At 34.2% G+C, this 24,884-nt stretch overlaps 1 protein-coding gene across 13 annotated transcripts; it reads left to right on the top strand.

The window, feature by feature from the left end:
* The first annotated feature begins 14,891 nt into the window (after positions 1-14,891).
* On the top strand, positions 14,892-23,754 carry LOC141678936 (uncharacterized). 13 transcript variants are annotated; one of them, XM_074485397.1, is made up of 8 exons: positions 14,892-15,229; positions 15,468-15,665; positions 15,786-15,852; positions 17,190-17,288; positions 20,309-21,386; positions 21,989-22,079; positions 22,163-22,202; positions 22,970-23,754. In XM_074485397.1, the coding sequence occupies exons 5-8, from the start codon at positions 21,309-21,311 to the stop codon at positions 23,082-23,084; spliced, it is 324 nt and encodes a 107-aa protein (XP_074341498.1). In that variant the 5' UTR covers positions 14,892-15,229; positions 15,468-15,665; positions 15,786-15,852; positions 17,190-17,288; positions 20,309-21,308; the 3' UTR covers positions 23,085-23,754. The 13 variants fall into 13 exon arrangements, 12 of the variants coding, with proteins under 12 accessions (XP_074341498.1, XP_074341496.1, XP_074341491.1 ...); XM_074485395.1 differs by having other exon boundaries at positions 20,304-21,386; XM_074485390.1 differs by having other exon boundaries at positions 17,657-21,386.
* The last annotated feature ends 1,130 nt before the right edge of the window (positions 23,755-24,884 follow it).

Genomic DNA, 24,884 nt, shown 5'->3' with positions numbered 1-24,884 from the left:
GGCTTAGGCTTAGGTTTTTATTTTTGAGTGAATTTCTTAGAGGTTAGGGGAGGTGTAGATTTGGATTTTCTTTTCTGTTTCTTTGGTAGTGGAAGAGTGGTTAAAAAGGTAGGCAATTTGATGGTGTCCCAATTAATAGGTTCCTCTTTTGGGATGATTAGTTCACCATGGATGTTTATAGTAGGATCAGCAACATAAGGTTCAGGTATGGAAGGTAGTGGTTTAGATATTGATTTAGTTTCTTTAGTGTTATCTTCACTCCTTCTATGTGCCTTGGCCTTTCTTCTGTTTCCCTTCTTCCATTCCTCTCTTTCCTCCATACTCTCACCAAATATACTCCCAAAAACCTCATCTAGGTTTGCAATCTTGTCTTCACCCCTTACTTCAATTCCTTTCTCTCCTTCAACTTGACTTGACTTTAGCTGTTATTCAAGCTTTGCTTGTGCTCTTTTGTCAGCCTTGAGTTTTTCAGCTTCTTTCTTCAACCTTTTGGTTTCTTCCCTCTTGGCCTTTGGAAATTTGGGATGTCCTTGCATCACACAAATACTCTTTCCCTCTCTAAAGATAATGGCCATTTTCATTCTTTCAACTATGTCCTTGGTCTCCTTGTGCTTTTTGATGTTAGCACCCAAAACTTTGTCTTCATCAGGCTTTGGAAGAGGAAAGTCCACTTCTTTCATCTGAGCAAAGTCTAGGGGGTTCTTTGTGGAGTCCTTGCTGGATCTAGTGTTGGGCTTGAGAACTATAGGTTTTAGATTCTTGAAAGAAGTCTCTCCAACCTTATTCCTCCTTTCTGGCTTGTGCTCCATAATGATTGGTTCAACCTTTGTGCTATGTTTCACAGATTTTGATGTATCTTGTGTTGAGCCAAACACTTGTTGCACCCTTTCATCAATTCTCCTCCTTTGCTCTTTCACTTGAATTTCAGCTGCTGCTAGCTGGATTAGGTCAATTCCATCAGGCTTTCCTTCGATTTGCATAATTGGAGAAGTAGTGATGGCAGGAACTAGCACTTTAGATATCTGGATTTTTGTAGATGGCTCTCCTTCCCCTTCCCTTTTTCTCTCCCCCTTTTTGTTATCATCAAGGAGAGGGGTCAAGCCTTGTGCCTTTGCCAGCTGCATAAGTAGACTTGTTTGAGATTGTTGGTTGTGAAGAATGCTGGCCACAGAATTTTCAATAACTTGGACTCTGTCTTCTAACTTAGCCAGCCTCTTTTCAGTATTTGAATCCTTTTTCAATCTCAACAATAAGTCCTTCATTGTACCATAGGGCATGACTGAATCCAATTTTTCAGAATTGTAGGATTTCAAGTCAGCAATATCCTTCTTGAGTTCATCCACACTCAGATTCTGTCTGACTTGCTGCAACTTCATGAGATGCAGTGAGTCCAGCTGAGCTGTAAGGATTGCCTTGGTACCAGCATGTGAAGTTTTCTGAATGGCCTGTTGGATAGTACTGATTTGTTTGACTAAGGAGACATTGAATTGCCCTGATGTAGACTCCTTTGTCAAGGCCCATTCAGGTAAATTTGGAATAGAACTATGGCTTTCATCTCCCCCTAAGTTCATGCTTCCATCAAAAGAAACAGAGTCATCATCATCAGAATTTACTCCAAATTCCTCAGATGACTCACCAGCTGTAGAAGGCATCTTGTTAATAGCAGCTTTATCCCTTTGAAGAGATTCTGTTGTATGTACTAGATGTAGTGTCTTTTCTGCCTCCTCATTGCCCTGAGCAGCCAACAACTGATAGGCTGACACAGGATGAGTAAAAGTGTCAGCATCCAAGGAAATGTTATCAATTACAGCTTTGTAATGTTGCTGAAATTATCTTTCCTTTTCAGCATCATCCACAATCATTGACTCACTAGCAATGGCTGGATCCACCCTTATATCTGCTGTACCTGCCTTTCTCTCTTTTTCTCTATATTCTTGCATTAGGGGCTCCCCCTGGCTCACACTCCTCACTTCCTCACCTTCACCTACTAAGGTGGTACTCCTCTCACTTACTTTTGCCATGCTGGAAGAAATAGCATGCATATTTGAGCTCTCAATCTCTCCTTTTGCCTGGGTGCAACCCAGCCTCTCACTCAAATTGTCACTCCCTTCCCTCAGTCCTAAAAGTGATTGTACAGTAATCATGTCTTCTACACTTGGAATTGTTTCAGTTGTGTGTGTAGAGACTATCAACGGATATGAAATAGCCGTTGAAGGTGACACTGATGGTATCAACGGATAACTGCTGTTAAGCTTATCCGTTGAAGAACAACCACTTGTCAACGGATGAGTGATATCCTTTGAAGAAGGAAAAGAAGTAGAAATTAAAAGTGATATAACTATTGAATCTGTGTGGATTGATTTGAGTTTTGGTGACACAGATCCTTCAATTACATCTGAAAGAATTTGCGGGTGATCCAACAAATCATCTAAAAGATGATGATCACCTGTATTTGAGTGGGGCTCCTCCCTGAGTTGTAAAGAGGGAGAATCAGGAATTGATGGGAATAACATATCCACATCCAGAGATGGTGATGAAGTGTGTGGTGATTGATGTGTGTTAATTGTGAGAGAATGGGGCTATGACTCCACATTTGTTGGAGCCACATCAAACTGAGTTTGAGAAGGCATAGATACAGATGGATGTATCTGTGCAGTGTGTGCACCCTGTGTAGAAGATTGGGTTCTAGCCCTCTTTCTTCTAATAAAAGCTTTTGTTGGTGAGTGTTTGGCTTCTGTGTCCCTCCCTCGTTTGATCTGTGTTCCTGGTTGGGAACTATTTTCAATAGTTACATCCTTTTGGGAGAATGCAGCTAGGGATGTGCTAGTAACCTTTTCAACCACCACAGCTTTTTGAGAAACTGTGGTTTGGCTAGCTTGGGAAACACTTATCTCTCCTTCCTTATCCTGGGGGTTTCTTTGATGTTCACCCCTCCCCTCACCACTCACACCCTGTTCACTCCCCTCAGGGTTAAGGGTAGGTGTTACAACTATTGTCTTTTGAGAAACAACAGAGGTGGTTTTCTTTGTCTTTGATTTTGAAAGTTTAGTTTTGGTGACCTTGGTAGGAATCTGTTGGGGCATTGTCACAGATTCCATGGGCACACTAGAAGATAAAGAAATAGAGGAGTTGGAAGAAGTAGGAGTTGTAGAAACAATTACCTCACTTACCTGAGGTGCATCCATGATTGGTAAATATACCAATGGTACACTGCTGTTGAGATCCATTCTCAATAAATCTGCAAGAACTCTTTTCTCTTGTGCCCAACACTTGAGTTTGTTATTCTCATTGGTTATGACCAAACCTTCAGCAACATGGTTAGCCAATAACATAAAGAATCTAGCATAATAGATGTTATTAGGTCTATTAGCTTTGTTACCTAATCTAGTACCCAATTCTAGCATAACATAATTGCTAAAGTTAAAATACCTATCAGAAACAAGCATATAGAGCATATTAACAAGAGATGAAGTTATGGCATCAAAATTACTAATTTTCCCAGAGAAAACCTTAATAAAGGCATCCCCAAGAAAACTCCATTCTTTCCTAAGGCCTTTTCTTTTAATACTCCCTAAACTAGCAGAGTTAAGAGAATAACCTATGGAATCTAACATGTTGGATACATCATTATCAGTGTGTGGTGTCATGACATTGTTCTCAAGCAATTTAAAACATGCTAGTAAATCATCACAGTTAACACAGTGATTTTTACCTTTGAGAGTGAAAGAGATGGTCATATCTATGGAGTTGAACTCAGTAGTTGTCCAAATCTCCTCAACTACTTCACAGTAAATCGTTGGGGCTTCCAGCATTGCATAGCTAAGTTTACAGTTTTTGATGAAGTCCATCATTTTGTGATAATCTGAGTGGACTTCATTCTTTGCTACCAAAGCTATGAAATTGTTCTTCTCATAGATGAACCCAGATTGAGACATAATTTTTACTACTGGTGCCATTGTTGTAAGTAGAAATTGCAGAGAATAACTTGAAGGTTTTGCAGAGAGTAAATGGTAAAAGCTTTGAAGTTTCAAGAAAGCGTAAAGTAAAAATGAAAAATCAGAAGGGCTTTTATACTTTCTCAAATTAAAAAGCATAAATAAAAGATTAAACAATAAATATATGTAAGTGAGTTTCAGCCGTTTAAGAATAAACTGTAAGTATTCTAAAAACTACCTTTAAAACAAATACATACAGCTGTATGTATGAGTATCAACGGTTAAGAAAATAGAATCAACGGCTGTAAGACACCTGAATCGACTGATGTGACATTTCAACGGATAAAGTAAATTGTCATCCGTTGAAAAGTACTACAGTTTTATCCATTGACGGATAAAAATTCCAGAAATGTATATGTCTTTCAACGGATAATGAACATCCGTTGATGGAACAATTTTGACTTTCAACGGATAGGAAATACCCGTTGATGGAATAATCTGTGTTAAAAAGTCAAATTTGTTCTAGCAACTAATACATTTCAGGCTTCAATTCAAATTGCAATTAGGGCATAAATTTTATGAGTAGTTAAGCATACCTAGCTCACTTACCAATCTTGTGAATGTTGATTCATCAAGTGGCTTGGTAAATATGTCTGCAATTTGTTGTTCACTTGGAACAAAATGTAGTTCCACTGTACCATTCATGACATGCTCTCTGATGAAGTGGTACTTGATATCAATGTGCTTGGTCCTTGAGTGCTGCACAGGATTCTCTGTTATGGCTATGGCACTTGTGTTGTCACAAAAGATAGGAATTCTATCAACATGAAGTCCATAATCAAGGAGTTGATTCCTCATCCATAACACTTGAGAGCAGCAACTTCCAGCAGCAATGTATTCAGCCTCAGCTGTAGAAGTAGAGACTGAATTTTGCTTTTTGCTAAACCATGATACAAGCTTGTTTCCCAGGAATTGGCAGGAGCCTGTTGTACTTTTCCTGTCTATTTTGCAACCTGCATAGTCTGCATCTGAATAACCAATTAGATCAAAGCCAGATTCTCTAGGATACCAAATACCTAAATTTGGTGTACCCTTGAGATATCTGAAAATCCTTTTGATAGCAATTAAGTGAGACTCCCTAGGATCAGCTTGAAATCTAGCACACAGACATGTAGCAAACATTATATCTGGTCTACTGGCAGTTAAATATAAAAGTGAACCAACCATGCCTCTATAACTTGTAATGTCCACAGACCTTTCAGTCTTATTCAATTCAAGTTTGGTGGCAGTGGTCATGGGAGTTTTCTTAATAGATTTGCAATTAGCAGATAGATGATTAACACTACTACAATGCACACAGCTTTTTCTAGGAGCATACTTATCAGGTGTGTAATTGTTATGTTTGTTAACCCCTACCTTCCCATTTCTATTAGATTTCCTTTTAGTTTCCTTTTTATCCTCAACCACTTTGAGCCTATTCTTTAACTGTTCTAAGGTCATGTGTCCTATATTCACCTTACTGAAATCTTTGGATGTGCTTGCTTCTTCTTTGACAAAGTTCTTGGAAGTTGAACCAAACTTTTTGTTGAGTTTCTTTAGATTTTCACTTTTAGAAACATCTGCCTGTTTTAATTGAGGAACCTTCAACGGATGCTCCTTTTCTTCCTTCAACGGATAACTTTCATCATCCGTTGATTCCACATCCGTTGACAGCCCATCAATTAATTCCAGTTTCTTTTTGTTTTTATCCCAGGCAGTCTCACAGAATGATTCAATTCCTTGGACCTTGGAAATTTGAGCACTAACATCCCTAGATGTCTTCCAGGCTTTAATCACCTCTTGCTCTCTCTCTAATTGATTGGAAAGTATTTCTACTTTCTTGACAGATTCAGCTAGTTCATTTTCAACAGATATATAATGTAGCTTAGTTTTCTCTAGGTCAATCAACTTATCTTCTAACACAGCATTTCTATTACTTAAAAACAGATTGTTCTCTTTAATCCTACTATTTTCTTTAGCAAGAGATTTAAGAGACACACGCAAATGATACAATTCAGTAGACATGTCATTAAAAGCATCATTGCATTCTTCTTTAGTAAGCTGTGTTAAATCAGTAGTGATTACCTGGTTGCTTGATGAACTAACTTCATTTTCCTCAGAATCAGCCATGAGAGCCAAGTTGACATATTCCACATCTTCATCCTCTTCTTCTCCATCAGCTGCCCAGTCTTTTTCTTGAGTAATGAAAGCCCTCTCCTTTTGCTTGAGCAGATCAAAATATTTCTTTTTGTAATCTACTTGGTCAAATTTCTTCTTTTCAGAAGTTGGCTTTCTGCACTCACTTGCAAAGTGTCCACTTATACCACAATTGAAACACTTGAACTTGGATTTGTCCACCATGTTCTTATGAGGTTTAGTGGCTCTAGTGTTTTTCCTAAATTTCATCTTTGCAGATCTCCTGGACAGAAATGCAAGATGCTCATCAATACCATCAGAGTCATCTTGGCTGGAGTTGTCTTCATTCTCAGCAACTTGCTCCTTACCCTTGCTTGATTCTGATTTGCTTGTGCCATCTTTGGAGTTTGATGTAGATCTCACAGTTTCTTGTCTGCATTCTTTCTCATTTTCAGCTACCAAGGCAACTGAACCTCCTTTCTTTCTTCCCTTCTCCAATACCTCATCCTGTTCCAGCTCTAGTTCATAAGTCTTCAAGATTCCATATAATCTTTCAAGAGTGAAGTCCTTATAATCTTGAGAGTTTCTCAAGGAGACAGTCATGGGTTTCCATTCCTTTGGCAAGGATCTTAAAAATTTAAGATTTGAATCCTTCACCTGGTACACTCTACCATACAGCTTCAGTCCATTCAACAGCTTTTGGAATCTATTGAATGTGTCATTTAAAGATTCATTTTCTTCAAAATGAAAATACTCATACTGTTGAATGAGAAACTGCATTTTGTTTTCTTTTACTTGTTCTGTACCTTCACACAGTAGCTGAACTGTGTCCCAAACCTCTTTGGCAGTTGTGCAATTTATCACATTATCAAACATATCCTTGTCAAGACCATTAAACAAAATGTTCATAGCCTTCTTATCCTTGTGGACTTCTTCTGTGTCTTCCATTGTCCATTCTGCTCTAGGTTTTGGAATGGATTGACCAACAGCAATTATGGCCGTAGCAACTGTGGCTACTTTGTGGGGAATGTAAGGACCATTCTCAATGCAGTTTACATAACCTTCATCTTGGGAGAGTAGATGAAGGTGCATTTTCACCTTCCAATGGTGATAACTGTCTTTGTCAAGAACTGGGATTTTTACTCCAATATCCTTCTTACTCATCTTTGTTAGTTTCCAAGATCTTTAAACTCTTTGTGTGTCAAGAGCTTGCTCTGATACCAATTGTTATTCCTAGTGGACTAACAATGAGATTTACAGAAGGGGGGTTGGATGTAAATCTCAAAACTTTTTCAAGTTTTGAGCAGTTTTAAAGGCTTTGTGTTCAAGATAAACAAGTGTGTGAATTGCTTTAAGCTAATACAGACAGATATATATTCAAGCACTAATGTAAAGAACACAACAGACCTTAAAAACTTTTCTGGTGGATTGTTGTTCCACCAGAGATGGTATTTCAGAAAATCTGTGATTCTAGATGTTGATCACAGCTGCATCCTAGTACAAACTAGATAATTTTTCTCTCAAGATTTTTCTAAACAGCACTGGAAAAATTCTTATCTAATTACTAGCTGCTACTTGGTTTATATATCACCAAGTTTACAAGTGAAGACAAAGATAAAAATACAATAATAAAATAAGTTCTCCACTTGTTTCTTCTCCATATCACTCAAGTACTTTGTTGACTATTGCCTCTTTGTACTAGAGTAGAACGGCTGCTTTTTCTGATGTTCCTGAAATTAGGCTTCCACATTTCAGTTATCTCTGTCAACCCATGTGCCTCTGTCTGCTGTTACAACTACCACTTATCAACTGCTATTTAACAGAACATCCGTTGAAGCCTTCATCCGTTGATGGCTTTATCCGTTGATGTGTTAGCAGTTGAAGCTCTATCCGTTGAAGCTTTAGAGACATCCGTTGAAGCTTTGTTTCTCATCCGTTGAAGGTCTTTAAGATATCCGTTGATACCACTTCATTTATACAAAATTACAAGGCATGAAATATTTACAATTGGCCTTCCTATTTGCATATCTTCTAGTAGTCAACATGACTTATATTTTCTCTCAACTTCTAAGAATTATATCTTAAATACAGAGACTGAAATGTGCTACAACACTAGACTTATTTCTAAGTAAAGCTGCACCATCAACGGATAGCCAAAGTGGTCTTATCCGTTGAGGCTACAAACACTAAACTTCTACTTAAGTGTTTTGTTAAACATATCATCAAACTAATGCACATATATTCCTAACAAAACTTTTTACAAAGCTTATCATCTGTAGAACCAAATATAATATCATCTACATAGATTTGAACAAGTATTGTAGAGCCATTAACATTTCTAAAGAAAAGAGTTTTGTCAACAGTACCTCTTGTGAAGTGATTATCTAGAAGAAATTTTGACAAAGTCTCATACCAAGCTCTAGGTGCTTGCTTTAGTCCATAGAGTGCTTTCAACAGATAATACATATAGTCTGGAAAATTTGGATCTTCAAATCCTGGAGGGTGGCTTACATAAACTTCTTCCTCCAATTCTCCATTCAGAAATGCACTCTTGACATCCATTTGATAGACTTTGAAATTGGCATGGGCTGCATAGGCTAGAAAGATTCTGATGGCTTCAATTCTTGCAACTGGAGCAAATGTCTCATCAAAATCTATTCCTTCTTGTTGAGAGTAGCCCTTGGCAACCAATCTGGCTTTATTCCTTATGACAATGCCCTTTTCATCCATCTTGTTTCTGAATACCCATTTTGTATCAATAGAGCTCTTGTTCTTTGGCTTGGGTACCAGCTTCTATACCTTGTTCCTCTCAAATTGGTTTAGCTCCTCTTGCATTGCTAAAATCCAATCTGGATCCAATAGAGCTTCTTCCACTCTCTTAGGTTCCTCCTGTGATAGAAAACTACTATATAGACATTCATCTTGAGTAGCCCTTCTAGTTTGTACTTTAGATGTAGCATCACCAATGATCAATTCAAAAGGGTGATTCTTGGTCCATTTCCTTTGAGGTGGTAGATTAGCTCTAGATGAGGTTGCCTCAGTATTGTCATGATGTGAGATAGAGTGTTGATTGGTTGAAACTCCCCCTAAGTTACTGATCCTTTGAAAGGAATTGGGAGTTCTATCAACTGATGAGGTAAATTGATTATCCGTTGATAGACTATGATCAACGGATGCTTCATTATGTACTTCAACGGATGATGCACCTTGTCTTTCAACGGATGCTGAATTATGACTTTCAACTGATACAGCATTTTGTGCATTATCCAAAGGCAAATTTTGAATTCTTTTCGAGGTGCCTTCTCCATCATTCTCATCTTCACTATCATCACAATATATCTCAATATTATCAAATTTGAGTCTTTCATGATGTCCCTCATCTGTTAGTCCATCAATCTTTTTATCATCAAACACAACATGCACAGATTCCATGACAATGTTGGTTCTTAGATTGTAGACCCTATATGATTTTCCAGCAGAATAACCAACAAATATTCCTTCATCAGCCTTTGCATCAAACTTCCCTTTGTGATCAGGTTGATTCCTTAGAATGTTGCATTTACAACCAAAGACATGAAGAAAGTTTAAAGTTGGTTTTCTTCTCTTGAACAATTGATAGGAAGTCATGCCTTTTGCCTAATTGATTAGAGAAATATTTTAAGTGTAACATGCACAGTTAACAGCCTCAGCCCAAAAGTATGTTGGGAGTTTTGACTCTTCAAGCATAGTTCTTGCAGCTTCAATTAGTGATCTGTTCTTCCTTTCCACCACACCATTCTGTTATGGAGTCCTTGGAGCTGAGAACTCATGCATGATCCCATTTTCTTCACAGAACAACCTCATGGTAGAATTCCTGAACTCAGTTCCATTGTCACTCCTGATATTCCTTACTTTGAAATCTGGATGATTGTTGACTTGCTTGATATGATTGACGATGATTTCACTAGCTTCATCCTTTGATCCAAGAAAGTAGGTCCATGAAAACTTTGAGAAATCTTCTACAATCACTAGGAAATATCTTTTTCTTGAAATTGACAAAACATTGACTGGTCCAAAAAGATCCATGTGTAGCAGTTGTAAAGGTTCATCAATTGCTGATTCAAGCTTCTTGCTGAATGATGCTCTCTTTTGCTTTCCTTTCTGACAGGCATCACACAGTCCATCCCTTGAGAATTCCACTAGAGGCATTCCTCTAACTAAGTCCTTTTTGACTAGATCATTCATTGTCTTGAAATTCAAATGAGACAGCTTCTTGTGCCATAGCCAACTTTCATCTGGACTTGCTTTGCTGAGAAGACAAGTAATTGATTCTGCATCTGTAGAGTTGAAGTCAGCCAAGTACACATTCCCTTTTCTAACTCCAGTTAGAACCACTTTGTTGTCCTTCTTACTTGTGACAACACAGGCTTCAGAATTGAAGGAAACAGTATTCCCTTTGTCACATAGTTGACTGATGCTCAATAGATTGTGTTTGAGACCATTAACTAATGCAACTTCATCAATGATAACATTTTCTTTTAAAATCAAGCCATATCCCATAGTGAACCCTTTGCTATTATCTCCAAAGGTTATGCTAGGGACAACTCTCTCCTTGAACTCTGTGAGCAGGGTGAAATATCCTGTCATGTGCCTTGAACAACCACTGTCCAAGTACCATAGATTCCTTCTTTTTCCCTGCACACAACAAAATCAATTAAGTTGATTTTGGTACCCAAGTTTCCTTGGGTCCAGCCTTGTTAGTCTTTTTCCTAGACTTCATACCTCCAGCATCTTTTGACTTAGGTAACTTTGGATCAACCTTGGTCTCAGATGTAGTTGGTTGAAGTGTAGGGTTAGTCACAGAATTATTTAGCACATTTGGTTGAATTTGATAAGGCATAGATTGTGCAAACACATTATTCCATATAGGCATGTTGTATGGCATTTGAGGCATACTGAATGCAGCAAAATAAGGATTATTAACATATGGCATATTTGCAAAATGTGCATGAGGATTCTGTTGAGACATAACAGGCATATCATGCAGAGGTGACATAGACATGTTAGGCATGGAAGGAGTTAAAGGCATGGGAGCATTCTTAACTAACTTGCAGTTAGCAGATAGATGATTAACACTTTTGCAATGCACACAACTTTTTCTAGGAGCATATTTATCAGGTGTGTAATTGTTGTGTTTGTTAACCCCTACCTTCCCATTTCTATTTGATTTTCTTTTAGTTTCCTTTTTATCCTCAACCATCTTAAGCCTATTTTTCAACTGATCTAAAGTCATGTGTCCTATATTCACCTTACTGGCATCTTTGGATGTGCTAGCTTCTTCTTTGACAAAGTTCTTGGAAGTTGAACCAAACTTTTTATTGAGATTTTTCAAATTGTTCTTTTTAGAATCACTTGCCTGTTTTAATTGATGAACCTTCAACGGATGCTCCTTTTCTTCCTTCAACAGATAACTTTCATCATCCGTTGATTCCACATCCATTGATAATCCATCAATTAATTCTACTTCTTTTTTGTTTTTCTTCCAAGCATTCTCACAAAGTGATTCAATTCCCTGAACCTTGACAATCTGAGCACTAACATCCCTAGATGTTTTCCAGGTCTTGATTACATCTTGTTCACGTTCTAATTGTTTAGAAAGGATTTCTACTTTCTTAATAGATTCTTCTAGTTCACTCTCAACAGTTAAGCATTTAATTTTAATCTTTTCAAGCTCAATTACCTTACCCTCTAACACAACATTCCTATCACTTAAAAACAAATTATTCTCTTTAATTCTTGTATTTTCTTTAGCTAGTGATTTAAGAGAAACACGCAAATGATATAATTCATTGGACATATCATTTATAGCTTCATTGCATTCAATCTTAGAAAGATGAGAGAGGTCAGTGGTAATTACCTGGTTTCTTGATGAACTAGTTTTATTTTCATCAGAATTAGTCATCAGGGCTAGGTTGACATATTCCATATCATCATCTTCATTGACTCCATCTGTTGCCCAGTCATCCTGAGTCAGAAAAGCTCTTTCCTTTTGTTAGAGCAAATCGAAATCTTTCTTTTTATAATCCACCTGCTCAAATTTCTTCTTATCAGAGGTTGGCTTTCTGCACTCATTTGCAAAGTGTCCACTTATGCCACAGTTATAACATTTGAACTTAGATTTGTCCACCATGTTCTTGTTTGACTTAGTGAATTTAGCATTTTTCTTGAATTTCATCTTTGCAAACCTCCTGGACAAAAAGGCCAGATGTTCATCAACATCATCAGAGTTATCTTGACTGGAATTATCTTCAACCTCAGCTACTTGCTCCTTTCCCTTGCTTGATTCTGATTTGCTTGTGCCAATTTTGAGACTTGGCATTGTCTTTTCTTCATTCCTGGCTTCAGTCTTCTCATTATCAGCTACAAGTACAACTGATCCACCTTTTCTCTTTCCCTTTTCCAACAGCTCATCTTGCTCCATCTCAAGTTCATAGGTCTTCAAAATTCCATATAATCTTTCAAGTGTGAAGTCCTTCTAATCTTGAGAATTCCTTAGTGAAACAGTCATAGGCTTCTATTCCTTTGGTAAAAACCTCAGAAATTTTAAGTTGGAGTCCTTGACTTGGTACACTCTGCCATACGGCTTCAATCCATTCAACAGTTTCTGAAATCTATTGAATATCATTCAGTGATTCTCCTTCTTCAAAGTGAAAGTATTCATACTGTTGAATGAGAAGCTGCATTTTGATTTCTCTAACTAGTTCAGCACCTTCACAGATAAGTTGCACAGTATCCCAAATTTCCTTAGCAGTTTGGTTGTTAATGACATTATCAAACATATCTTGATCTAAACCATTGAACAGAATGTTCATGGATTTCTTGTCCTTGTGAACCTCTTCAATATCTTCATCAGTCCATTCTGCTTTTGGCTTGGGAATAGACTGTCCAATAGCAACTGTGGCAGTTGCAGCTGTGGCCACCTTGTGAGGGATGTGAGGACCATTTTCAATGCAGTTGATGTAGCTTTCATCTTGAGAGAGAAGATGTAGATGCATCTTCACTTTCCAGTGATGATAATTATCTCTTTCCAGGATTGGAATCTTTACACCAATATCCTTCTTACTCATGATGTTAGTAGAATAGATCTTTAAACTCTTTGTAAGTTAAGAGCTTGCTCTGATACCAATTGTTATTCCCAAGGAACTAACAATGAGATTTACAGAAAGGGGGTTGAATGTAAATCTCAAAACTTTTTCAAGTTTTGAGCAGTTTCAAAGGCTATGTGTTTTTATGAGCAAGTGTGTGTGAATTGCTTTGAGCTGGTACATACAGATATATATTCAAACACAAATGTAAAGAACACAAAAGACTTAAAAACTTTTCTGGTGGATTTATTGTTCCACCAGAGATGTGTTATTTCAGAAAATATGTGATTCAAGAAATTGATCACAGCCGCTTCCTAGTACAAACTAGATGATTTTCTCTCAATGTTTTTCTAAACAGCTCTGGAAAATTCACACTCTAATTACTAGCTGCAACTTGGTTTATATATCACCAAGTTTACAAGTGAAGACAAAAATATAAAAAACAATTGAAAAGATTCTTCACATGTTTCTTCTTCATTTCTCTATCCAATGCAATCTAGGATAATCTGTGAATCTTTGAATACTTCCTTGTTTGCACCAGAATGGAAATGCTGCATTTTCTTGATTCCTCCAAGAGGCTACCACATTCCAATTGTCTCTGTCAACCCATGTGCCTCTGTCAGCTTATGAATTGTCATTGTCAACTGCTATTGAACTTAGCATCCGTTGAAGCTTTCATCCGTTGATGGCTTTATCTGTTGATGCATTAGCAGTTGAAGTTTTATCCGTTGACGCACTCATCCGTTGATGGATGTTATCCGTTGAAGCTTTAGAGACATCCGTTGAAGCTTTGTTTCTTATTCGTTGAAGGTCTTTAACTTATCAGTTAATACTACTTCACTTATACAAAATTACAAGGCAAGAAATATTTACAATTAGCCCTCCTGTTTGCATATCCACTAGTAGTCAACATGACTTATAATTTCCCACAACCTCTTAGAATTATAACTTTAATACAGAAACTGAAATGTGCTACAATACTAAACTTATTTCTAAGTAAAGCTACTCCATCAACGGATAGCCAGAATGGTCTTATCCGTTGAGGCTACAGACACTGGATTCCTACTTAAATGTTTTGTTTAACTTATCATCAAAATAATACACATATTCCTAACAAATCATATTTCCATTAATTTGAACATATAATAATCATTCATTCTCATAAATTTTAACTTAAATTACAAGTTTTAATTTTGCAAAATGACAATATTTAGGAATTTTTTTTACTAAATAATACTTTTTTAGCTATGCAAGTAGTGTTTTCATACATTAAGGTTTTATTATCTAAATTTTCGGAGGCAACTTGCGTGAATTTCGTATAGATGATAAATTTTGTGAATAGAAGATATACTCTTATTGTATTTTTGAAATTTTATTAATGAAATAGTTCATTATGACAAAAAATATATAAAATCGACAACTAAACTTGAATTCATATATGTTGTAAGTTTCAAATTAGTTAATGATTAATCATATTTTTGTTAATTTGAACTTATAATCTATCTATATAATAAATCCTGAATCCAAAAATAAACTTTTTTACATCCTCTATCCTCATACTTGACAGGTAATTACATATAATGCCATCCAACTTTTCATCTTATCTGTTGCAATGTGTCATATATTATCGAAAGATATAATTGGAAATATACAACATTCTACAAAATGGAGTACAAAATTATAACTCATTGTACTGTTGCTTTTCCGAATTCAAATTAAAGTTTTTTCTACATCTGAAGAGGCAGATTCCTACTTTTCTTAGGTCAATTCAAATTTAAAAACTCTCTCTCTCACTATCTTCTCTTTTCTCGCATCTCTCATTTATATTTTGAATTTTCTTTAATTTGAATACTAAATTGTATATCCATTATATTTGTTACTCTTTTCTTGATCTTACTAAGTGTATTGATAATTATTTTTTCTTAGTTTTGTTATCGTGGTTGTTAAATTGCTAAGAGATGATGACCTTTCATGGTAAATGCAATGCATAATGAGGTGATCATCTTACTCTTCTGTTGATTCTTTACTTAAAAGTTATTTTTTTTAAATAATTATTTTGACATTTTAAGAGCTTAAATTTTGCACTCCAAGTGTTTGATCTTAATTCTGATAGAGTTTTACATTATTATTTTGTTGACTATACATGTAATAAGTTGTGTAGTTCATAATGTCTTAATAGTTACAGAGTTTTGCAATATATTATCTCAAGAATTGATGTATCTTTATTTTGCAGGTTGAATATATCAGATATATGGCTTAGAGCGATAATATTATTAATCGACCCATTACTTCATTGGATGGAATAGTTGGTTTATTCCTTACAATTATAAATTCTTGGGGGTATAGGTCTTTCTATTTAATATATTATTAAATGATCTTTGGTTTCAACACCATGGAGAATTGGAGATCTTAACAAACTGTTTTCCATTAGGTAAGTATGTTAAATGCTCCAATATTTCATTGTAACTTTTGTATAACAATAATGTCTGAGTTGAAATATGAGTTGGAAATTTATTTTTCTTTTTACCTATATTTGGAGGATTTTGTGTAGGGTTTTTGCTTCAGGTTAAGATGGTACACTCAAAATGGGGGATGCTGTTGGATTATAAATTCTGCAGGTATCTCTCTCAAACAAACACACACACGCATTCAATCGTTAACTCAAGAGATTTTATGCATTAATTAGTCATCTTTTCCTGTATTCCTTTTCTTTCTACAGTTTAGTTAAATTGCAAAGAATTTTCCGATAATAACCCCATTTTTAACCCTCAATTATTCAATGATGATGTTAGACTAAATCCATATTTCCTCATGGTTATACAAGAAAAGTTACATAACATGGTTATATTTCCTCCTTGGTAACCTATTCTGTTTCTCAGCCTCTCTATTATATAATCTTTTTAGTGTAAGTAGTCAAAATTGTTACTGGCACTTTTTGTGGAAAATTAAACTTTATCTCCGAGTTCTAGCCTTGCGAGAGTGGTTTCTTTACACATCTGTTAAAAAAAGTTTTAAATTTGTCCAAGTTGGAGTTTATTTACATTTAGAATGGGGTTATAAGTCTGATTCGCCGAAATATAGTTTTAATACTTCAAAATAATTGAGCATTACTATTATATTAATAGGCCAATACTCCGTGAAGAACCATATTACGCGGAGTCCCGTGGAGAACCCTTCTTTTAATTACATCCCTGGATTATTTTAGATTAGATTTACATCCGACGGTCCATAGTCAAAAATTTTAGGTCAGCAGCATAAAGCAACACAACACAAATACACACAATCGTCATATGTATACGTCGCATACACAAATCGTTGTCATCTTTGTTGATCGATCGATCGACTATTCACGACTTCCTTCGGTTCAGATTAAATTAAAGATTCAATCTTTGCATTCTCTATATTAAGATCTCAAGATTCATGTATTACTTCAGGTACTTTTGGTTATGATTCAGTTTAGGTGAATATATTTGTTTCAAATCTATATAATCTTTACTTTTTTATCACTAAATTCGATCATATTTGAAATTTAGTTGATGTTATCTTCAATTTTGTTAATTCCAGACATTTTGGTTCTACAGTATACTCTTGTTAGGTCATACACCACTATAGAAGGGGGTTGAATATAGTGTTTATACAATCAAATCGATTTCAACACAAGTATTTAACAAAGATCAAGTATATTCAAATAAACTCTGTTACAATAGAACCGTTGTTCTCTCTCAATGATGAACAATATCACTAAGAGCTGCTAGGTTACAATGTATAATCTTCTCGATAATGATAACACATATAGTGTAAACCCTAAGTTGTGTTTATATAGTACACAGTTACAAGATATCTTCTAATTGATATGGAATATAATCCTGTCTCCTAAAATATATCAATCAGATATCTTCTACAAGTCTTCTAGTCCTCTAACTCTTCATGCATATCTTCTTTTGTTTTAGTCCAGATCTTCTCCTGTAAATCAGCCGCATTCCTTATCTGAAGTCTTCCCGCACTCAAGTCCTGATATATATATCTTCTGACGCCTTAAGTTCTGATGACTTCAGTAAGTTATGACTTCAGTAAGTTCTGATTTCAGTAAGTCCTGATATTAAGTTCTGAAAACTAAACACAACAGATTAGACATGACATCTCAAATATATCTAACAACTCTTAATGCAAATGTTCAATTACCTAGTCTGAAATTACTCATAAGAATCAAATGCTATAAATTTTAGTCAGGTCTTTTTATTCCGTGATATAGTCAAAATTAAAATATTTTGATTTTATATGAGACTTTTAATGCTTCAATTCTAATCAAGGCTATTTATATGCTCAAAATTTTAGTTTGGACATTTAGTCTTGTTATAGAATCAAAATTTATGTTAACATGATTTTATTAATTCTAATGCGTACATTTTGATTCTATTGCAGACCTTTTATAGAATCTTATGAATCACTTATAAGTAACAGATTATCTGCTCAGAGTTTTCAGTAGGCCTTTTAATTCTATTGTAGAATCATAAAAAAAATATTTTATTTTCTTCATTGTATTGTTGACATTTTAATTGTATTGAAGACTTTTAATGCATAAATTCTACTATAGATGCTAATAAAACCCTTTTAATTCTATTGTAGAATCAAATTTTATTTTAGTGCAAACATTTAGTTTCAGCAGTAGACTCTTTATGCATAATTTTACTACAAATTCTAATAAAAGATAAATAATAAGCAAATTTTACTCTGAGAATTTTTGGTAGACTTTTTGAATTTAGTGTCGAATCAATTTGGTATTTATTTGATTTTAAAAATTCTAATGCAAATTTTTTGATTTTACAGTACACTTCTAAATGACAAAAAAATATTATAGGTTAATGAATCAGAATCAAGAAATGTTATACTCAAAATTTTGAGTATTACTTGTGATTATTCTTTAAAAATAAATTAGTGTTTTTTAAATTTTATCGATTCTGGTGATTAAGTTTCAAGAATGCTAAAAGTCTTTTATAGAGTATAGTTTTCTGATTAGTTGGATCTATGTTTGACAAGATTTTATCGAGACATTCTATATAGTATAGTCGTGGTTTAACTTTTTTTTGTTGATAAGTTTATCCGGTCCTCGCAGTTTTTTTTGGCTAGCTCGATGTTGCGCACATTTCAAGTAAAAACTAGAACTCCAATTTTTATAATGTATCTTTGAACACAAAATGTTTTTTTTGTCCAGTTAATGTGAAATGTGTTTTTAGTGTATGTTTCATCGCATTCAAAATGTTGTGACGTGATACTTTTTTAGGTGTACATGAATATCTAGTGTTATTATGTAGTGAACCATGATTTCCATATGCGGGTAAACTTATATCCTGGGCATTCCAGACAAAAAAATGAGTATCATGCATGGTGTTCCAACTGGTTCGAGTACATAGTTAAATTGGGATGGATGTCTTCTTATAATGTTACATGTGTTCCAAGTTCGCCATTTGCTCCAACCTCTCTCATTCATTCTTCGGAGACCTCCACCCGACATGTGTAACTTAACTCGACTCATGCAATTCTGATTTTTTCAGAGAATCAATATTGCATTAGATTATAAACTTGACTTTTCCTTCATATTAGGTAATGAATTACACACAGGGGGGTGAATGTGTTTTTATATTTTTCTGCTTTTTTTGAAATATTTTTGGTTATGAACAAAGTAAATCAAATGTTGTAGTAAGATGTGTTAAAACTGAAATTAAACATGCAATAATGAATAACACAGATCTTTCAAAACTTACTTAATTTTATATTAAAATTAAGAATATTTTGCTACAAAATTTCTAGGCTCTTTGTTGATAAAGAGCTTAGCTTCAATCTTGAGAGAAATACAAGAATTTCCTGATCTAATTGTTACAACTTACAAAGGACCGGTGTTAACTTTATATGATAGTTAACTACTGGTTTACACAGTGTACAAGAAAAGATGCTATTCACTTTAGTAACTGTCACTAATTATTCCATTTTAGGAAAAGTATATCTTCCATTTCTGGCTTAGCATATATTTGCATACTGTGTTAACTTTAATCTTCCTTTGCCAGTTAATCTTCACCCTTGATCTTGCACACTCTTCACGCTGCTTTTTGTAGACTTGTCAATCCAACTGGTTGGATTGTTTGTTGATTGTTGATCTTGAATATTGAACTGGTCTGTAATTTGTACTTTGAGATTTTACCTCGAGATCTCCAGTTAGGCATATAGAGAACTTGACATCTCGATAAGTATATTGGCTTATCGAGATATCTCATAACTCTATAGTTGATTTGACTTGTAGAGGTCTCTGAGTTCTCTATAATAGAATTTAGCTTGTCGAGATCTCTCATCTTCATATCTTCACTTTAGCTTATAGACATCTCTGAGTTCTCTAGTGACTAATTGACTTGTCGATAACTCAGAGTTCTCTAGTGATATTTGACTTGTCGATATCTCAGAGTTATCTAGTGATAATTGACTTATCGATATCTCAGAGTTCTCTAATGATATTTGACTTATTGATAACTTAGAGTTCTATAGTGATATTTGACTTGTCGATGAATCTAAGTTCTCTAGTGAAGAAATGACTTGTCGATATCTCCAATCTTCATGTCTTCAATTTGGCTTGTCAATATCTCTGAGTTCTCTAGTAGCTTTCCTGACTTCTCTATAAGTCATTCTGGAGTTCTCGAGTGACTTCTCTATAACACTAAATCTGTGACTTAGAACATTTTTCTCAAAACAGATTTATTCAACTCCAAGTTTCTTCATAATTCTTCTGAGGCATGATCTTCTTCCAGATAAAATTCTTAGGCTTAATACTGTTTAAAGAAAAAGACTCTAGTCTACTCTTTGACATTTTTACAAACTTTAAATATTACAATATAAAATGCAAACTAAAATTACAATACAAATTACTTAGGTTTGTCAATTTGACTTATTCTTATTAAGGTACAGACATGTCTTGCACAACACTTCACATAGGGCCCGTTATATAATACTGAGGACGCAAAGAAGAGACTTATGAGTGATGCAACCAAGTTTGCAATGTTTAACCGAGGAATGCAATTACTAGTGCAGGTTACTCTATTCATTACACTAGAGGGAAATCACCCATCACCCAAAACTTGTCCGGTGGATCATGATGCTTTCAAATTCAAGGTACAAATGACAATTATACTTGTTAATTTTTGGTTCTGATTTATCTTTTGATATGCCTATCTATATATCTATATATACTTATATAAAGTAGAATCTCACGTGACTGACATGGCGCTTTCTCAAACTTCTATTCTCTAATCTTTAATTTTGTGTGATTTTCACTATTTATCAATTTAAAATTATTAATAAAAACTTTATCGGCAACTCTTAACCTTCTTCATTTATTGATTTATATTGTAACTGCATACACTTTCATTTTGTATTTCATAAAGATTCGGTTATAATGTGAAAGAGAAGGTGAAAAGTCCCTTACTCAATACACATCTCTATATATTTGCGGGCAAAAATATTACATTTGCTGGGTGAACAGAATTCTCATTTTGGTTTCAGGTGTCTTCCTATTGTGTTTATATATCTGCACAAACATGTGGGTATTTCAATTTTATATTCATGCCCAGATTAGCATGTGCAGGGTATAGTCATTTTGCTAACATTTTTAATTTGTTAATTAATTTACATGCATAGAAAAAAATTGTTTCTATTTGTGATGTGTCTACTTCAAAGTCACGAGGAGCTGAGAATAATCTGAGTACTCATGCGGGTCAATATTGAATCAACCAATACAGGTAAGACAAGAAAGGTACAAAGTTTGGTCAAGTGCATATATATATAATGGGTTAACTATGCCTTGCATCTCTATTTTCCCTTTTACTTATAGTTGTTAATTGGTAATTAGCCTTATCTTCCAGGTTGGCTTCCACCACCACGTATATTAACTAAGAATTAAGTTTTTCTTTAAATGTGTAGATATGGTATTTTCTTTAGTAAAATATGTTATATATTTTTTTCAAATTCAGTGGGGTGATAATTCTCCTTTTTCTGCTTTTTTGGATTTTCATATGTATATTTTGGGAATGTGATGAGAATTACTGAATTGCTCCTGTCAAGATGCAACAGATTGAGTGCCACGGTTGATAATGATTGGAATGCGGTTGAGGTGAGAAGGCTCTGCAAGTAAAAATTGCATACTGGAGGCAATTGTATACAAAATAGGGAAGAAATCTGTAAATATAATGCACATTATGTTTAAAGTTAGATTTTGACATTATATTAAACCCTTAACACTTTTATTCTCAGGAAGAAATTCGTAAATATAATGCACACTATGTTTAAAGTTAAATTTTGACATTATATTAAACTCTTAACACTTTTATTCTCAAATTCATATGTTAAATGGTTAAATTTTGACATTATATTAAAACCTCATCATTTTTATTCTCAAATTTTCATCCATGCCAAAATTTCAATCGGGTGCTTGCTTTCTCTATACAAGTATCGATCCATCGTCATTCGTCATACAAAAATTATCAATGTCTAATCATATATGTGAAGTATCTTGAAATTTTGAATCCAATAAAATCTGAATATAATAACACTTGATCGGTACTAAGTTTCATAGAAAAATCGTGATTTTATTCCAACATTTTTTATATAAATATGTTAATAAATCGCGCGAAGCGCGGTTATTTCACCTAGTTGTTATATACTTAAATGTCCAATCACTTTGCTCAAAAAAGAAGAATTGTATTTGATTTGTAGATATCTCAGTTGAAAGGAGATAGGAAGGATTTTAATTGTACGAGATCTAGTCTTGCTGCAGAAGGATTTGATGTGGTTTATGATATTAATGGTATATGTAATTTACTTTTATGGTGTATTTATTATTCTTTTCTTTATGTACTTTTTCTAAAAAAAATACCTTCTTGTCTTAAGGACGCGAGGCAGATGAAGTGGAGCCTGTATTAGAAGAACAGTAAGCTAAAAATGTGTCATCGATTATTTACGTAGTAGTTTCAATTAATTACTCTTCCTGAAGGAAAAAGTCATGTATTACTGGACAAGGTTTCCATATATAAGTTATAAATTTCTTTCTAGAATTACGGGCTCATGAAGATTGCTTTTTGTATATTAGTAAAGCATTTCTATTACTCTAGGAGATCACATACATCTTTTTTCTGAATATTAGTTGCTGAACTCAGTCACTTGTTAATTATGTGCAGAGATTTTGATTCTAAAATAAGTTTTTAGTGAGTTTGATTTTGGAATTTTATATTATATGAAAATTGATTAAGGACGAGTGCGCAACAAGTTTTTTTTTGCTTAAAATTATATCTTAGACCATTTGATTCTAATGTAGAATCAAGTTAGTATTTAACACAATCCTATCCTACGTAGTTCCTTTTTTATTCATATGAGCTTATGCATCACTGTCGAGGTGTTGATTATACTATAAAATCAAATTAAATAATTAGTTGATTTAATTAATTCTACAACAGATATTTTGATTTATGTAGGTCTTTTATTCTACTATAAAATGAAATTAAATAATTGGTTGATTTCGTTGATTGGTTGATTTAGTTGATTCTACTATAAAATTTTTGATTCTGCTATAAAATTTTGATATAGAACATATTATAATTTATAGTTTTCTCGTTTACTACACTATTTTTTCACTTTCCAATTTGTGTTTCTACTAAAGAATTTTTGTTTTTATATTTTCTAAATTTATGTTTTATATAGCCTTAAGGAAGAGCTTAACAGTAGCTGGAGATGGGACTCCAATGGCGGAACAGAGGCAATATGGAGGGACATTATGGAACCATACTTTTTGAATAGTATAAAAAGAGTATTGTGAAGTGGTCAAAGTTGATATAGGGTTTCCATCATGTAACAGTATTTTAATAGTACTCGTGGAGCTCCTGACTAAAGCACGGGTTGTCTTGTTCCACAAAGAAGAGAAGGACATGAATTTAGGTATGTAATTCTTATTTGCAATGGAAGATGATCGATTGCATAAAATTCTTGAATATCGGGTGAGAAAAGAAGGCATGCGAAACAGCTTAGGAGTGGCCTAGTTAGCTAAAAGGTGCATGCAAATTAAAGGAGACAAAAGACCCCCAATGAAGGAAGTTAAATTAGAGCTTGTAAAATTGAGGGAGTTTGAGATTGAAAATTACTATTGGGTTAAGATTAAACCAAATGTAGAAGGCAAAGCCATTAATTGGGGAAGTTATGAAGTTTTATGACAATAATGCGGTATCTGATCTTGATAGTATGAAGAAGCAGAAGATATTGTTGATATATAGCGGTGGAAGATAATATATTTACGCTGCATATTGTCAATTTCCAGTACATAGACATAGAATATTGATTTATTTTTTGGTTATATTCCGTATTAGTAACAACGTATTGTGATCAATGTAGTTGTGATGTATGAAGTTTCTTTTTACTTAAAATAATCTTGTGTATAAACTTAATAATTATAGAAAGAAATGCTGCAAGTTATTAATGCAAAATGGAACTAATCCCTGTTCATACAAAGACTGTAAGAATGTTTCTCCAAGACTTTGTACTTGCCACAGTTAGGGCCGGCCTTGAGCTGAAAAGGGTTCAGTAGAACTCGGTTTGTAGGGGCCTTAATACATGTATGTGTACAAATTCTATGCATATTTATAACTGAAATTTAAATTTTTTGGGATCTTTATGGGTTTAGGCGCAAGTCTTGTCTACGACCTTACATCTGGCACCCAACCATATTATAAATTCTAATGCGATGCCGGACCTTATTCGTGGAATAAAACTTGATTTTGTAATATCCTTATTATGAGCAAACAAACACAGACTAAGATTAAATCAGGATACAATTTCCTGGGATCTCTCGTGTAGTTTGTGAATATGGTTATTTTTGTTATCACGCCTTTGGAGTTTGGTAATCAAGAGAAGAAATTTTAGTTAATTTCTCGGTAGGCACATATGTTGGAGACTATATTAAGGTCTATCGTAATATCAATATTTAAAAATACACATGATTAAAAAAATCTAGCACCTAAATTCTCATATAATTCCACTGCAGAAATAAATTAAAACTATAAACACATAACCACACTTATACTGTAGAATTAAAATCCAAGAATGAATGTAAATTAAAGATTTAAAATGAATCTAAACCATCGCAAACCCCTAAACATACGAATTGAAGTTTAATAATATGAAATTTGACTAAATAACAACGATTCTCAACCTTTTTACGAAAAAATCTTCGAATCTCAGGGACTGATTGCAGCTTTAATCACCATTTTAGTGTTGTTCATTCTCTCTCCAGCTTCCAATGTGTGTATAGTGTGTGTATATGTCTGCGTTGCAGAATGAGGGCTCAAATTTGGTTTATATAAAACTAGTCTTAAAGTTTGTTTTAATTACAAAAAAGCCACTTGTTAATCTTAGCTGTTATTAGAATGTAAGGCAGAGATGGGTTCTCCATAATTTTCCATATAAAAAGTTCTCCCTAGAGTGAGACTCTATATTAATAATCTTTTACAAAAAACTATACGTTAAAATGATCTTTTCTTCAATACGTTTTGTATTCAAAATCATGCAAATTTTAGGCCGAATATTTGTTTTAACATTTTACATCATTTTTCTATCATGGTAAAAA

Source organism: Apium graveolens, chromosome 8 (assembly GCF_009905375.1).
Source record: "Apium graveolens cultivar Ventura chromosome 8, ASM990537v1, whole genome shotgun sequence".
Classification (NCBI taxonomy): Eukaryota; Viridiplantae; Streptophyta; class Magnoliopsida; order Apiales; family Apiaceae; genus Apium; species Apium graveolens.
This window is presented reverse-complemented; position numbering and strand designations above follow the sequence as displayed.